Raw genomic sequence first — 14,448 nt, forward strand, 5'->3', positions numbered from 1 at the left:
AGGTGCCCCTTGATGTTTTTTTTTAACAAGGATATTGTGAACAACTTCATTTTTAAGTGAAGTATAATTAACATAGCATTGTTAGTTTCGGGTGTACAATGTAGTGACTGAACAGTTCTGTTCGTGACTCAGTGCTCATCGCAGTAAGTGTCCTCTTCATCCCCTTTGTTTCACCTGCTCACCTCCCTGCTGGCAACGACCAGTTCTCTTTAAGAGTCTGGGTTTTGTTTTTTTTAATTTTTTGTTCCTGTTTTTTTAGAGACAGAGTATGACTGGGCAGTTGGGCAAGGGCGGCAGAGGGAGAGGGAGAGAGAGAATCCCAGGCAGGCCCCACACCCCACTTGGAGCCTGACACAGAGCTCGTTCTCATGGCCCTGAGATTATGACTCCAGCTGAGAGCGAGAGTCTGACGCTTAGATGACTGAGCCACCTAGGTGTCCTTGGAGTCTGTTTTTGTTGTTGTTTGTCCCTTTTCTCTGTTCATTTGTTTCTTAAATTCCACATATGTTTGTCTTTCTTGGGCTTATTTCACTTAGCAGAGTATTGTCTAGATCCATCCATGTTTTTGCAGATGACAAGATCTCATCTTTTTTATGGCAAAGTAGTATTCCATTGCTTATATATGCTACCTGTTCTTTATCTACTCATCAGTTAGTGGATACTTGGGATGTATCCATATTTGGCTTTGGGAGATACTACTGCAAGTTTTAACATTTTTGATATTTGTAGTCCCTGTGCTGCCACATATTGAGTCACCGAATCTCCATTTGTATATTTTTGGTTCTGTATTTCTAAATCCTGTTAATTTAAAATATGTGGCTCTCAGTGTTCCGGATAAAAGATTCTTTATTTATAATATGAAAAATACTTCTTGGCACTCATAAATTTCAGTGGTTAATAGAGAAATCTATGGTAACTCAGCAAGTTTGACATGAATATAGTTGAGAAAAAATGTGGACATACATTGTTCATGATAACTTCATAGGAAACAAATGTAGTTGATTTCATTAAAAACAAAACATCAAAAGTCACTGTGCATGCGTGCTGCTGTTGATTATGTTTTAATTGGTGGTTATAAATGCCCTTGGTGTCCTCCTCCTCTTGTATCTGCAGAAGAGACCTAAATGTTAAACACTTTCCTTTGTCATAGTAGTCACGCACACTCTGACTCCTTTCCTGTTTCCTCCACCGCAGGTCCGACTGTCGTGCTCTCTCAGCCTGCGGTCGTACAACTTCAGGCTCCTGGAGTCCTGCCCTCTTCTGCCCCCGTCCTTGCTGTCGCCGGGGGAGCCACACAGCTACCTAACCACATGGTGAATGTGGTGCCGGCTCCTGTGACAAACAGCCCAGTGAATGGAAAACTTGCGGTGACTAAACCTGTCCTACAAAGTACCATGAGAAGCGTGGGCTCGGATGTGAGTGGTGCAACTTCGTGCTTTATCATACCTGACTGAAAAAGACAACAAGGACAAAACCACACTGTTTTGTTTTTGTTGCCTTGTTTTTGCTTTTCGAAGTTTGTTATCTTGCCTTGGCAAATCAGCACGTCAGAATCTAAGTGAAAAGGTTTTAGAAAGTCTGAAGTCGTTTGATGAAAAGTGACGTTTGCATACTTTCCTCTGTAACTCCTTCTTTCAAGCCCTCTCCTCGCATTCTGCAAGGCCCTCCCCCAGCCCAGTCAGACACTAGTATTTTCCAAGACTCTTTCATGTCTCCTGATTGAAATGTTTTTGGCAGTTCCCAGATAAGAGCCTGTAGACTATTTTTTTGTCAGGATTTACATTTACCTTCTCTCTGGATTTACTGAAGGGTTTTCACCACTGCAGAATGATGACTTGCTATTCTTAGGAGCTCTCTTAATGATTAGTTGGTATTTTCACATCTTTGCAAACCCTGAGTTGCTAGCACATTTTAGGTTGTTGGTTTTTTTTTTTTTTTTTTTTACAATTTACAAATCACAGAAAGTTTCCTAAGACCTGTCTTCCTCAAAGCCAGTTATAGCATTTGCCAGCTAACTTTTGCTTTCTTTTTTTTTTTTTTTTTTTTTAATTTTTTTTGACAGAGACACAGCTAGAGAGAGGGAATACAAGCAGGGGGAGTGGGAGAGGGAGAAGCAGGCTTCCCGCTGAGCAGGGAACCCGACTCGGGGCTTGATCCCAGGACCCTGGGATCATGATCCGAGCTGAAGGCAGATGCTTAACAACTGAGCCACCGAGGCTCCCCAACTTTTGCTTTCTTTAAAAGTGATACAAAAATATCTCATGTATTAAGTAGTTATTGAACATTATAGGCTTAAAGTTTAATGACATTAAAGCCAAATAATCACTTTGACAGTGGATTCTCTTAAATTGTTACTGGGAAGGCAAACGCATATGTGTTTTCTTTAAAATAAAAGTAGGTATTATTGGTTGTTAATATTGCCACTCTACCTTTTCTTCAGGTATTGCAAAATACTTTTAAGATTTTGTGCATTATTATAATCTGATGTACCATAATTTATTAACTAGCATGTTAGTAGCCCTGTAGTGAAATTGCTCCGCTGTTGCATAAACACAACTAAGTAATGTCCATTCAGTAGTATTTTAAAGACCCATAACAAAGGAATATTATCTGATGAAAGCAGAACATTGAAGATCTCCAATAATTCCCATAGTTTCTGTAGGCTTTGAAAACTGTGTGTGTCCAGACATGGAAGAAAGTTTAGTGTCGAATGAGAATACACATGGATAGTACAGGATTAGCCTTGACTGTTAAAGTTTGTTTATTTTGAGGACTAGAGAAGGTTGAGCGTAGTGGTTATGGCATAATAGGCACTAATACACAGTATGGGCTTCATTTGAGGATGAAATCATATGATGCTGGGATTTGCTTAAAATACTCTGGGGCAGGGGGTGAGGAGCACAGGATGGAGGAAACAAGATTGGCAAAATGTTGGTAATCATTAAAGGTGTAATCTTTCTCTCCTTTTGGCGTGTGGGGAAATTTCCACAATAAGTAAATAACAACAAAAGTCCAAAAATATCCTGTGCTATTTTCGACTAAAAAGTTATAAAAGAAAATAAAAGAAAGAGTATGTTTTTCACAGGAGACTGAGATAGCTAAGAATGATGAGAGTATTTTTAAAATGATCCTTTAAAATTTCCTTTTAATCCTCTTTAAGTTATGAATTTGAATATTTGTTCTGTGATACTCCCAAATGCAACTGGCAGTAGAAAATATGCAAAGTTGTCTTTTTATTTTTAAAGATTCCTCTGTTTATCTGAGAGAGCGAGAGTGTGCATGCTCATACAGTGGAGAGGGGCAGAGGGAGAGGGTGAGGGAGAGGGAGGCTATCAAATGGACTCCCCACCAAGCACGGAGCCTGATGCAGGGCTCAATCCCACCACCCTGAGATTATGACCTAAGCCGAAATCGAGAGTCGGGCGCTCGACCCAGGAGCCCCTCAAAGTTGTCTTTATATCATGTTAGGACATTTAAAATATTTATTAGGAAATGTCTTAGACATGAAAAATGTTAAAGACTAATTAGAACTTAAAAAAATATAGATCAACAGTATGTTACAGTTAAATTATTCACATAGTGTTAGTCTGTATTCTTGGCTTTCTAACATCTGATTGTGGGACAGTCCAGAGGCATGTGGCTAGGATAGGGAAGATGTCTTGAAACGATGTGCTAGTAGAGGAATGGTTTAAGGGTTGGAATGACTCCATAAACAAGAAGAGAACACTGAGCATAGGTCTGGGAGCTGATTTCAGGATGTGAAGGTTGATGTGTAGAAAACAGGATGATTGTTCTGGGTTGTTCCAGAGGACTCAGCTAGAATAGGTGCAGATACATTATAGAAAGGTTTTGTCTCACCCTAAAATTCTTTTATCGTGTCATTGCATTTAAAAACAGGAGGAGGGGGATGCCTGGGTGGTTCAGTTGGTTAAGCATCTACCTTCAGCTCAGGTTATGATCACAAGGTCCTGGGATTGAATCCTGCTGAGCAGGGAGCCTGCTTCTCCCTCTGCTTCCCCCTCTGCTTCCCACTCGTCCTGCTTGTGTTCTCTCTGTCAAATAACTAAAATCTTAAAAAAAAAAAAAAAAAAGGCAGGAGGAAGCCTTTTTTTTCTTCTAGGCTAATATCTGAATAATGAGCATCTGTAATGTTGGCACTCATCATTGTATTCTACAGACCCATTTTGTAATCTCTGAACATTTTAATTATTTGTTGAACAGACGTTTGCCATAAGTTCCTTGATGTGAAAGAACATTTTTTTTTAAAGATTTTATTTATTTATTTGACAGACAGAGATCACAAGTAGGCAGAGAGGCAGGCAGAGAGAGTGGAAGGGAAGCAGGCTCCCCTGCCAAGCAGAGAGCCCCATGCAGGGCTCAATCCCAGGACCCTAAGATCATGACCTGAGCCGAAGGCAGAGGCTTTAACCCACTGAGCCACCCAGGCGCCCTGAAAGATCGTTTTTGTTCTGCTCTTGCATCAGTGAATTATTCTGATAAAGTCTCAGTCAGCATTGAACTGGGGGATGTGTAAGATGCAAAAGTATAGGCCCGACAGGCATCATTTTTTTTTTTAAAGCAATATTTATTGGCTACCATTGTTATTACTTTCCAGAGTTTAGAGTTGACAATATTATAGAAGAGCGATTTCACGTACTGTGTGTCTAGTGCAAGAGACCTAAAGGTGATTAGAGTAAATTTCTAGTCAACCTGCATTGAGGTTTTGTGCTTATTTTTCCTTGGCCAGCACATCAGGAAGTGAGCCAGGTCTTTTCAGTATGACTTCTCTGGTCGAGGTTTTGACTTAATGTTTATTTCAAGTAAAGAAACATCAGTCTGTCCTATCAGCTGGCCAAGCCGCTCAGGAACCCAAAGAAAATTTGTTCCAGAAGGAGCTGCAGGAAACTTTGATCTGCTGGTATAGTCTCCTGTGTTAAAACTTGGTTGACCTTAATAGTGCATGTGTTTGTTAGACTCAAGTCCTATTAAATTATGATAAATTTGAAGTAGTATAAATTCTGGATTCAAAATGGCCAAAAAGAAAAATTTTTCATTATGTGCTTTTTGTGCTTTTGAATCAAAAGCCTGGTGAAAAAGCTGTAATTCAGCAGAAGAAAGCATATCAGTCTTTCGTGGCTTTATAATGCTGACATGGCTTCTTTTTTCCTACCTTTTTTGTTCTTTCGTTTGGCTAGTTTCACTCTCTAGAGGCCTACTACTGCCCTGAGTAGCGTTTTTTGCATACCAGATTCTGTAGACTGCATTCGGTGCCACATTTTCTGTTATGAAACAGTTTGCCTGGTTCAAATTATAATCTCACTCTTCCTGTCTTTTGCTGGTAAATCTGTTCTGTTTAACTCTTGGAAACCTTACCTAAGTTTTCAAGAAATATGGTTGGTTTTTGGCTCTGATCGTGATGGAAAAAATGAACATGGTCTCTCATTTCAGTGTAGAAATTCTCTTATTTCTCAGTAAAAGGCAATCTTAGAACTGCAAAGTTGCCTTCATAGAAGAGGGTGCGTATCTTTCTTTAAAGAGCTATTGAATGTTGCCAGACATCAAACCATGGACTTGATCAAGTAGGCAGACTATTTGTTTATTTATTTTTTAAAAGATTTTATTTATTTAAGAGAGAGAGAGACCACAAGTAGGCAGAAAGGCAGGTAGAGGGGTAGGGGAAAACAGGCTCCCCGCTGAGCAGAAAGCCCAATGCGGGGCTCGATCCCAGGACCCTGAGATCATGACCTGAGCTGAAGGCAGAAGCTTAACCCACTGAGCCACCCAGGCACTCCTAGGCAGACTATTTGGATCTGCATTGTGGTAACTACTACTCCGTACCCATCATAATTCCATAAAGTTCATGAAACATTATGGCCCCGGTTTTAGGGCTATGGAGTTACATTGTTGTTGTTATTTTTGGGGGATAAAACACCAGGGGAAAACAAGTGGGGAAATGATATTCTACGTCCTCTGCAGAGGATCAAGGTGGAGCCCAAACCCTTAATGGAAGTCAGTGACAATGGAAAGAAAACGATCAGGAGCTAGGTCAGAATTAGAAATACCAGGTGGGAGGCTGATCAAAGGTACAGGGTTTGCTGACAGGAGGCCTCAGGCCTTCCTCTCAGTCCATTCACCCCATTAAGCATCTTACAAACCCTTTATTCTTGCACTGTTCTAATTCTTTACTTAATGACCTCGGTCCCTTCCAACCCGGTCCCTAGCCCTTGGGAGTCCCTGTCCTGGTCACTAAAGCCAACATGAGAAGGTGGGGGCCGGGGAGATCCCTTTCCACCTGCCTGCAGGTATTAGAAATAGTGTGAAGGGGATTCCTTTGGCGTACCGAATGGAACTTTGTTAATTTCTTTTCTCTGGAGACAGTGTTAGTTCGGCTCAAGATTTCAGGTATTGTTAGTACTTTGAGTGTGGAGATGATGTGATCTGGGACCAGACGGGGCCAGTACACACAGTGTTCCTTTATGGCTGTGCGGGAGGGCTGAGTTTTGGGAGTCTAGCACTTCTCCAGCGAGCAGTGAGCAAGTTTCCTCATTGTCCAGAGGAAGACATTACCTCATCTCGCAAGGTTTTTTGCTGGAAACACAGCCCTGAGAAAAGGCCTGGGTAAAGAGCGGTTAGGGCCTTGTATTCTTGGCATGCCCAGGAAGATGTATAGCAGCAGGACTCCCAAGAGACCCCTGGAGAAGTATCTTTCAAGAAAAATATGCATCTAAAATAATTCGTTTACAGTGCAAAGCAATGCAGAGAAACCCTTAGAAAAATGGAGAGTGCCTGCGTTCTGTTTCAGGAGAAAAAAAAAAGCATTGTTTCTAATGACACTTAAGCTGCTTATTTTATCTGTAACACCCAAGAGTAAGTCCTTTGTTAGGTCCAAGTAGGAGCTGAATATCCATCCTTAAATGATACGGCCTGTCTAGATCTAAGAAGATGAAGAATGAATAGATACTTTTCAGTGACTGAATTCTTTAATAACAAAGACATTGAGATCGTGATATTTCTTTAGGCTTTAAAGTAGAGGAATCCATCAGAACCAGGTCAGCAGGAAGGATTTGGAGGACTCAAAAGCTATCCAGATTTTAGTAAAATATTACTTCTGTGCTGATGACTTTTCTGGCTCTGCTGCTACCAGGGACTGTGCAAATCAAAGAAAAACGTGCTTTGTTAAAATACTTGTAGTTTCTCTTTGGGGCTTTACAAAAATTTATCTTGAATAAGGACTTTGGCAAATAATTTCATTTGTGGTTACAGTAGCTTTGGAAAGGGAAGTGAGCAGAAGGTGGTTTTATTCCCCCTCTGGGTTGTATTGTATTAGGTTAGATTTCTGTCCTGGCATTCTTTGTTCTGTATTTTTCAGTTTAGCAGCTTGATAAGGTTAATAAATAATTATTCTTAAAGGGATCCTGATTTTTTTTTTTTTTTAAAGATTTTATTTACTTATCTGACAGAGACAGACACAGTGAGAGAGGGAACACAAGCAAGGAGAGTGGGAGAGGGAGAAGCAGGCTTCCTGCAGAGCAGGGAGCCCAGGGAGCCCGATGCAGGGCTCGATCACAGGACCCAGGGATCATGACCTGAGCGGAAGGCAGACGCTCAACGCCTGAGCCACCCAGGTGCCCCGGGATCCTGATTTCTATCTTCATAAATAATTAACAGTTAGTTCTCTTTTCTCTGATTCCCCTTCCTACAGCCTGTCCCTGAGGAGTCCTTCTGTGTCGCAGAGGAGTATAGCCACTCGGTCCCCCTGCCCAGAAGCAGTCGTTGTCACTCATTTTTTGTGCCTCTGTCCTGAGACAGTTCCTTAATGTGATTCTAGTTTTAGCCATTTACCTGTTCTACAGAAGTGGTAACGAGCATGTCCATTCTGTCCTGCACCTTGCTTTTCTCGTTTGGTATATCTTAGGGAACTCTCTGGATCAGTACATGAACATTTTTCTTTTTTCTTTAAGAGCTGCATGGTAGTCTGTTTCATACAGGCACCATAATTACTTAAGATTTTTGAAGTGTTTTTCTTTGTAAGCATTCCTCCATCGAATAACTTGGTACTTAACTTAGTGTTGTTTATGTGCAAGTGTATCTGTAGGAGACATTTCAGGACTGTAATAAGAGAGTCAGAAGGTAGGTAGTTTTTCAATATTGATAAATATCGTTAAATGGGCCACCATTGGGGTAGTAGTTTTAATTCATCCTTCCACTTTGAGTGTGTGAGAGTGCCAGTCATGGGGCTTCTCAGAGCTGTCTACGGACGGTGTCTCCACAGACAGTTCCCTTTTCCTTACGTCACCCCCTTCCTTGCATAATCGTTTTAATTCTGGGTCTGTGCATTTGTCTGGAGAGAGTGTCTATAGCTTCCTGGGTAATTTTTTTAGTAGCTTGATGAGATAAAATTCACACACCATTGAGTTCTGAAATTTAGTGGTTTTCAGTATATTCACAGAGTCGTGCTGCGATCACTGCTTTCTAATTCCAGAATGTTCTCATCACCCTAAAAAGAAGCTCCGTACCCATTAGCAGTCATTCCTATTCTGATCTTTTCCCGAGCCCCTGGCAACCACGAGTCTGCATTCTGTTTGTATGGAATTGCCTATTCTGGACATTTCATGTCAATAGAATTATCCAGGGTGGCCGTTTGTGTATGACTTCTTTTACTTAGCACAGTGTTTTTCAAGGTCCATTCAAATCATAATGTGTGTCAGTACTTATTCCTTTTTATTGCCAAATGATTTCCCATTGTTTGGCTAGATGGCATTTTGGATTTTCCATTTACCAGTTAATGGGGATTTGGGTAGTGTCCACTTTTTGGCTATTAGGAATGATACTGCTTTGAACATTCATGTGTAAATTTTCATAGTCTTTTTGAAACCCTTTTTAATATAGAGAGTATTTACACATCAGTGAGAAAAATGCAAGTTAACCCAACAAATAGGACAAAATATATGAATAGATAATTCACAAAAGAGAATGGCAGGTTTTTCAGAAGGATATCAGTGGCTCTGTATTCTTGAAGGGGTATGCCTTCTGAAAGATTACTATTTTAAAATATGTGAAAGAATATTAATTATTAATAGAAGAGAACTTTTGACTGGTTAAAGAATGCTATTCAGGGATTAAGTGTCATGGTTAATATTTTCTGTGGCTCTTATCTCCCCTTGCTATTATGAGTTCTAAAGAAAAGTATCTGTATGTCTTTTTTTTTTTTTAAGATTTTATTTATATGACAGAGAGAGAGCACAAGTAGGCAGAGAGGCAGGCAGAGAGTGGGAGGGGAAAGCGGATTCCCTGCTGAGCAGAGAGCCCAATGTGGGGCTCGATCCCAGGACCCCGAGATCATGACCCGAGCTGAAGGCAGAGGCTTAACCCCCTGAGCCACCCAGGTGCCCCTCTGTATGTCTTTCTTGTAATTCCCCAGCATGGTACGTGCACTGCAGCCTTGAAAGTGTGTGTGTGTGTGTGTGTGTACGTGTGCATTAGACTTTGCATGTGATAATAATGTCAGATACTTAAAAGTTGCAGAAACAGAAGTCCTCCAGAGAATGCCCACATACCTTCACCCGTTAACCGGTTATCATTTTACCCCATTTGCTTTATTCATTCTTCCTTTCTGTCTCTCCACACACAGACTCCTGTTTCCCCCCACCCAAACCATTGTAGAGTATGTTACAATTTTTACCACTAATTTTTCAGTGTGTTTTTTCAGAATAAGGATATTCTCCTACATACCCACAGTAATCAACTTCATAAATTAACATTTGTTAAATACTTTAACCTGCTGTCAGTATTACAGTTTTGTTGGCTGATGTAATATCCTTTATTGAAATTTTTCCCTTTCAATACAGGACCCAGTCTAGGGCTAGATACATTTAGTTGTCTCTTTAGGTTCTTTTAATCTGGAACGTGTGCACAGTTTTTGTCTTTTTGATGCTTTAGAAGAATTTGGCTCTTTTCTAATATAGTTGGTTTTTTGTTTTTTGTTTTTTTAAAGATATTAGAGAGAGGGAGAGAGCATGTGAGTGGTGGGGGGGAGGGGCAGAGGCAGAGAGGGAAAGAGAGAGAATCTCAGGCAGACTCCCCGCTGAGCACGGAGCCCATGCAGGGCCCAGTCCCAGGACCGTGCAGTCAGGGCTCAGTTCCAGAACCGTGTGGTCATGACCTGCGCTGAAATCCAGAGCCAGCCACTTAACCGACTCAGCCACCCCAGTGCCCCCTGATACAAGTTTTAATAAGTACTCCACATTCATACTGCATTATAAATCATTTATTTTTACATAGTTCTATTTGACTCTCACAAAATCCTTGTAAAGTGGGTGATATTTATTCCCCTTTCACCATGAAAGGAGTCAGTTGGTGAGGTGTTTTAGGCAAGGCCATATTTCCGAGATGGCTAATACTGATAAAGTGGTGTGGGTCATCCTTGCCTAAGTGCATGACTCTCTGATACCCACTTACAGCAACGCACTTTAAACCTCCCGACAGCCCTTTGAGGTGAGCGAGAACCCCGATACGTACGGGGTAAGGAGCAGACGGAGGGCTCTTAGAGGATCTCAGTCAGCTTTTTACCCTTGGGCTCTTTTTCTGCTTCTGCAGCGATTAAATGGGATTTCCAGACTTTGTCTGTTTTTGTTTCTTAAGTCATTTTTAACATTTAAAATCTGTAAAAATAGGAGCTGAAATGAGGGCAGATAATTTCAATATTGCTTTAGTTTCACAGTTTATCTGAGCAGCTGTGAAGCATTGGTGATGGAGTTCAGAATTTTTGCCTCCTCGCTCAATTTTTTCATAGCCGCAGGGCATCTCTTTTTATTGACACTTACGTGTGTATGGTGCGTTATAGTTGACAGAGACCCTCACATCCAAGTCATGTAATCCTCGCCTCAGTCGCTCGACCTGCTCCAGCTGAGTTGGGATTCAGGTGTAGGCCTTGTCTTGGTCCAGTGCTGCTGTCACCACTCTGTGCTCCCTTAACGGCGCTTTACTTTCAAGAGAGCGTGGATGCAGTACAAACTGCAAATTACCTACATCTTGAAACTTGCTTCTCCCTCTACAGATGTACTCTCTTAATTTTTATTTTATTATTTTATTTTTTAAAAAGATTATTTATTTATTTATTTATTTGACAGATCACAAGTACGCAGAGAGGCAGGCAGAGAGAGAGAGAGGAGGAAGCAGGATCCCCGCTGAGCAGAGAGCCTGATGCGGGGCTTGATCCCAGGACCCCGAGACCATGACCTGAGCCGAAGGCAGAGGCTTTAACCCACTGAGCCACCCAGGCGCCCCAACTCTCTTAATTTTTAAAAAATTTCAGTAGGCGGTTTTAAGTCTTGAGAGACAAAGTATAACGGCTGACATTATACGAACAGTTTGGTGATCTGAGATAAAATTTACAGCAAAGTTAATCTCCTCTGTCTTGTGACACAGTAGTCATTACTAGGATATGTGGCAATTCATTATACTTGTTTAGCATCAGGACTAGGACCATTTTGGTTTTGGCTGGAATAAGACCTTCAGAAGATTAACGGGACAGATCTCAAGTTTTTGCCCACAATCCACAGTAAGAAATGTGTTTTACATCTTTCTTAACACACATAAGTCTAGTGAGACAGTAAGCTCTTGCTACATAGAAAGTATTCTGTTTTCTTTTATTCCATCCTGTGACTTTCTGTCAGTTTTTTTTAAGGCTCTTGTGATCTACTAAATTTATCACACTACTTGATATGGGGTTATAATTTCAAAAACACTATTCTGGTCTGAATCCCTGTATTACTATACAAATAGGCCCCAGGGGAACAAATGATTCTTCTAAGATCTTTCAGTTGACTCATTGCAGTGCTGAAATAAGAATTAAGGACACCCAACGTCCAGTGTTGTACTGTCCTCTAATGACTTAAATTGCTATTACTTTTTTTTTTTTTTAAAGTAGGCTCCACATCCCTGTGATCGACACCCAAGCCAGGATCCAGAGTCAGATACTTAACTGACCAAGCCACCCAGGAGCCCCTAAATTACTATGACTCTTAGGTAGCTACACCAGGTATTTCTAGGGACGTAGAAAACAGAGGAATCATTAACTGAAGGCACAGGAAACTTCTCTGAGGGTCCTTTGATGATCCCTGCGCAGGGGACTTTCTCCATTCTTACGGAAGCTGTGCCGCACAGTGTGGCTTTCCTAAGAGCATCTGGTGGATACTCCTGCCTTCGTTCTCTACCGGTTTTTTCTCTTCCCTCAGAACATGAGATTAGATAAGGCAGCCTGGACCTACCGTCCAGCAGAGATTTTGTCTAATCACCCTTTCTCACTCGGGAAATCACACTACACGCCCAAAGGCATTCTTCATTAAAAAAAAAAAAAGATAATTTGCAGGGTGAAGATTATTTCTTCGACTCTGCCAGTTAAATGGCTCAGGTTGCCAGTAATGAAGCTGCTTTATTTACTTTTTGCTGACTAGGAACTGGGTCTGACAGACATGCACCCAACACAATTTCTTAAAATGTTGGCTCTCTGTCATGAGGTTTGAGAAGAGTACGGGTAGTATAAGAGGAGATTTTCCCCTTTTCTGTTTTAAACAATTTTCTGAGAAAAAAGGAGTTTTTAAAAATGATTTGTTTGTTTTGTTTTAAGTAATCTCTATATCCAACATGGGGCTCAAACTCAAAACTCTGAGATAAGAGTTGCTTGCTTCACTGACTTAGCCAGCCCAGTGCCCCTAAAAAGGGAGTATTCTTAAGAATCGTTAGAGAAGGCGCGCCTGGGTGGCTCAGTGGGTTAAGCCTCTGCCTTCGGCTCAGGTCATGATCCCAGGGTCCTGGGATCGAGCCCTGTGTCGGGCTCTCTGCTCGGCTGGAAGCCTGCTTTCCCCTCTCTCTCTCTCTCTGCCTGCCTCTCTGCCTACTTGTGATCTCTGTCTGTCAAATAAATAAATAAAATCTAAAAAAAAAAGAAAATTTTAAAGAATCGTTAGAGAAATCAAACTAAAATAACTTAATTTATTTGAATATTTAAAATGAGAGTCCCACACATTAAATTTGCTAATTAGTTTAGCTGTACACATATTTTTAGAAAGTATTTATAAATATATTTACTATGATATGCAATAATATGTTATATAAATTAGGAATGTATAAGATAATTTACTTCTTTGGCTTTTAAATCCGTTTCAAGTAGACAAAGCTTCTTTTTGTATGTAATGGAAAAATTGGTTTGTCCGATATGAAGATATTATCATTAATCAGTAATAGTTTGTATATTAGTTTAGAGATTCAGCGAAATAAGAATTACAGTTGAGAGAATGATATGTCGTAAACCAATGATTCTTCATAGTTATCAGTACCTGATCTTGCTTGAGTTCATAAGAGATGTTGGAATGTATTTCTTAGCATTAAAATACCCTATTTTAATATCTTTGATTTATAGTCATACAGGACTTTGAAGCTCATTTCTTAGCAACATCACAGAATCAAAGGTCCAAACAGTCTGTTTTACTTATAAGAAGAACATAGTACAGTGTTTATTGATTGATAACTTTTAAAAGACTTGGAATTTTGACTCAAGTTGGTTGAGGCTTCAAAAAGTACTCATTCATTTGTGAAAGTTCTCTTTTTACACAAGTCTTTTTTACAGTCAAATGAATGTTTGCTGAATAATGCAACACCATATTACAGTATAGGGGCACTAAAGGGAGAGAATATTTTACAGCTGTGAAGTTTTTCTTTTTTCTTTTTCCAAGGCACAGTGCTTGAAGGGGGAGTCGTCTGAAGGCAGGATGATCAGAAGCAGGGACTGACCAGCTGTTCACTCATTTTAGTCATGTTAAATCATCTGATATGCCCGTAAGAAGAGAAATGTCAATTGATTAATGAGCCATAGTATTGATTTTATGTTTTCAGCCTGCTAAAGGAGATTAAGCTTCCAGATACAAGCGTTTCCATAAGCCTTTCTTTTCGAACAGGTGCATAATGAAAGTAAGCACAGAGTTCACTGAGGTTGGAGTTCCATGCTGGGATCCAGGACTTCCATTTGATATTAAAAACAGTGTGGTGTTGGGGCTCCTGGGTGGCTCAGTGGGTTGAAGCCTCTGCCTTCGGCTCAGGTCATGGTCCCAGGGTCCTGGGATCGAACCCTGCATGGGGCTCTCTGCTCAGCGGGGAGCCTGCTTCCCCCTCTCTCTCTGCCTGCTGCTCTACTTGTGATTCCTCTCTCTATTAAATAAATAAATAAAATCTTAAAAAAAAAAAAAAAACATGGGGCGCCTACGTGGCTCAGTGGGTTAAGCCTCTGCCTTTGGCTTGGGTCGTGATCTCAGGGTCCTGGGATCGAGCCCCGAATTGGGCTCTATGCTCGGCAGGGAGCCTGCTTCCTCCCTTCTCTCTCTGCCTGCCTCTCTGCCTACTTGTGATCTCTGTCTGTCAAATAAATAAATAAAAATCTTTAAAAAAAAATAA

At 40.7% G+C, this 14,448-nt stretch overlaps 1 protein-coding gene across 2 annotated transcripts in view; it reads left to right on the forward strand.

The window, feature by feature from the left end:
- The window catches only part of ATF6 (activating transcription factor 6), a 209,964-nt gene that overhangs the window by 35,044 nt on the left and 160,472 nt on the right, over positions 1-14,448 (forward strand). For both annotated transcript variants that reach the window (XM_080824008.1, XM_080824007.1), the window contains exon 7: positions 1,195-1,415. In XM_080824008.1, coding sequence (XP_080680134.1) covers positions 1,195-1,415 — 221 coding nt within the window. The remainder of the gene's footprint in view (positions 1-1,194; positions 1,416-14,448) is intronic.

This window comes from Martes martes (genome assembly GCF_963455335.1).
Source record: "Martes martes genome assembly, chromosome: 15".
NCBI lineage: Eukaryota > Metazoa > Chordata > Mammalia > Carnivora > Mustelidae > Martes > Martes martes.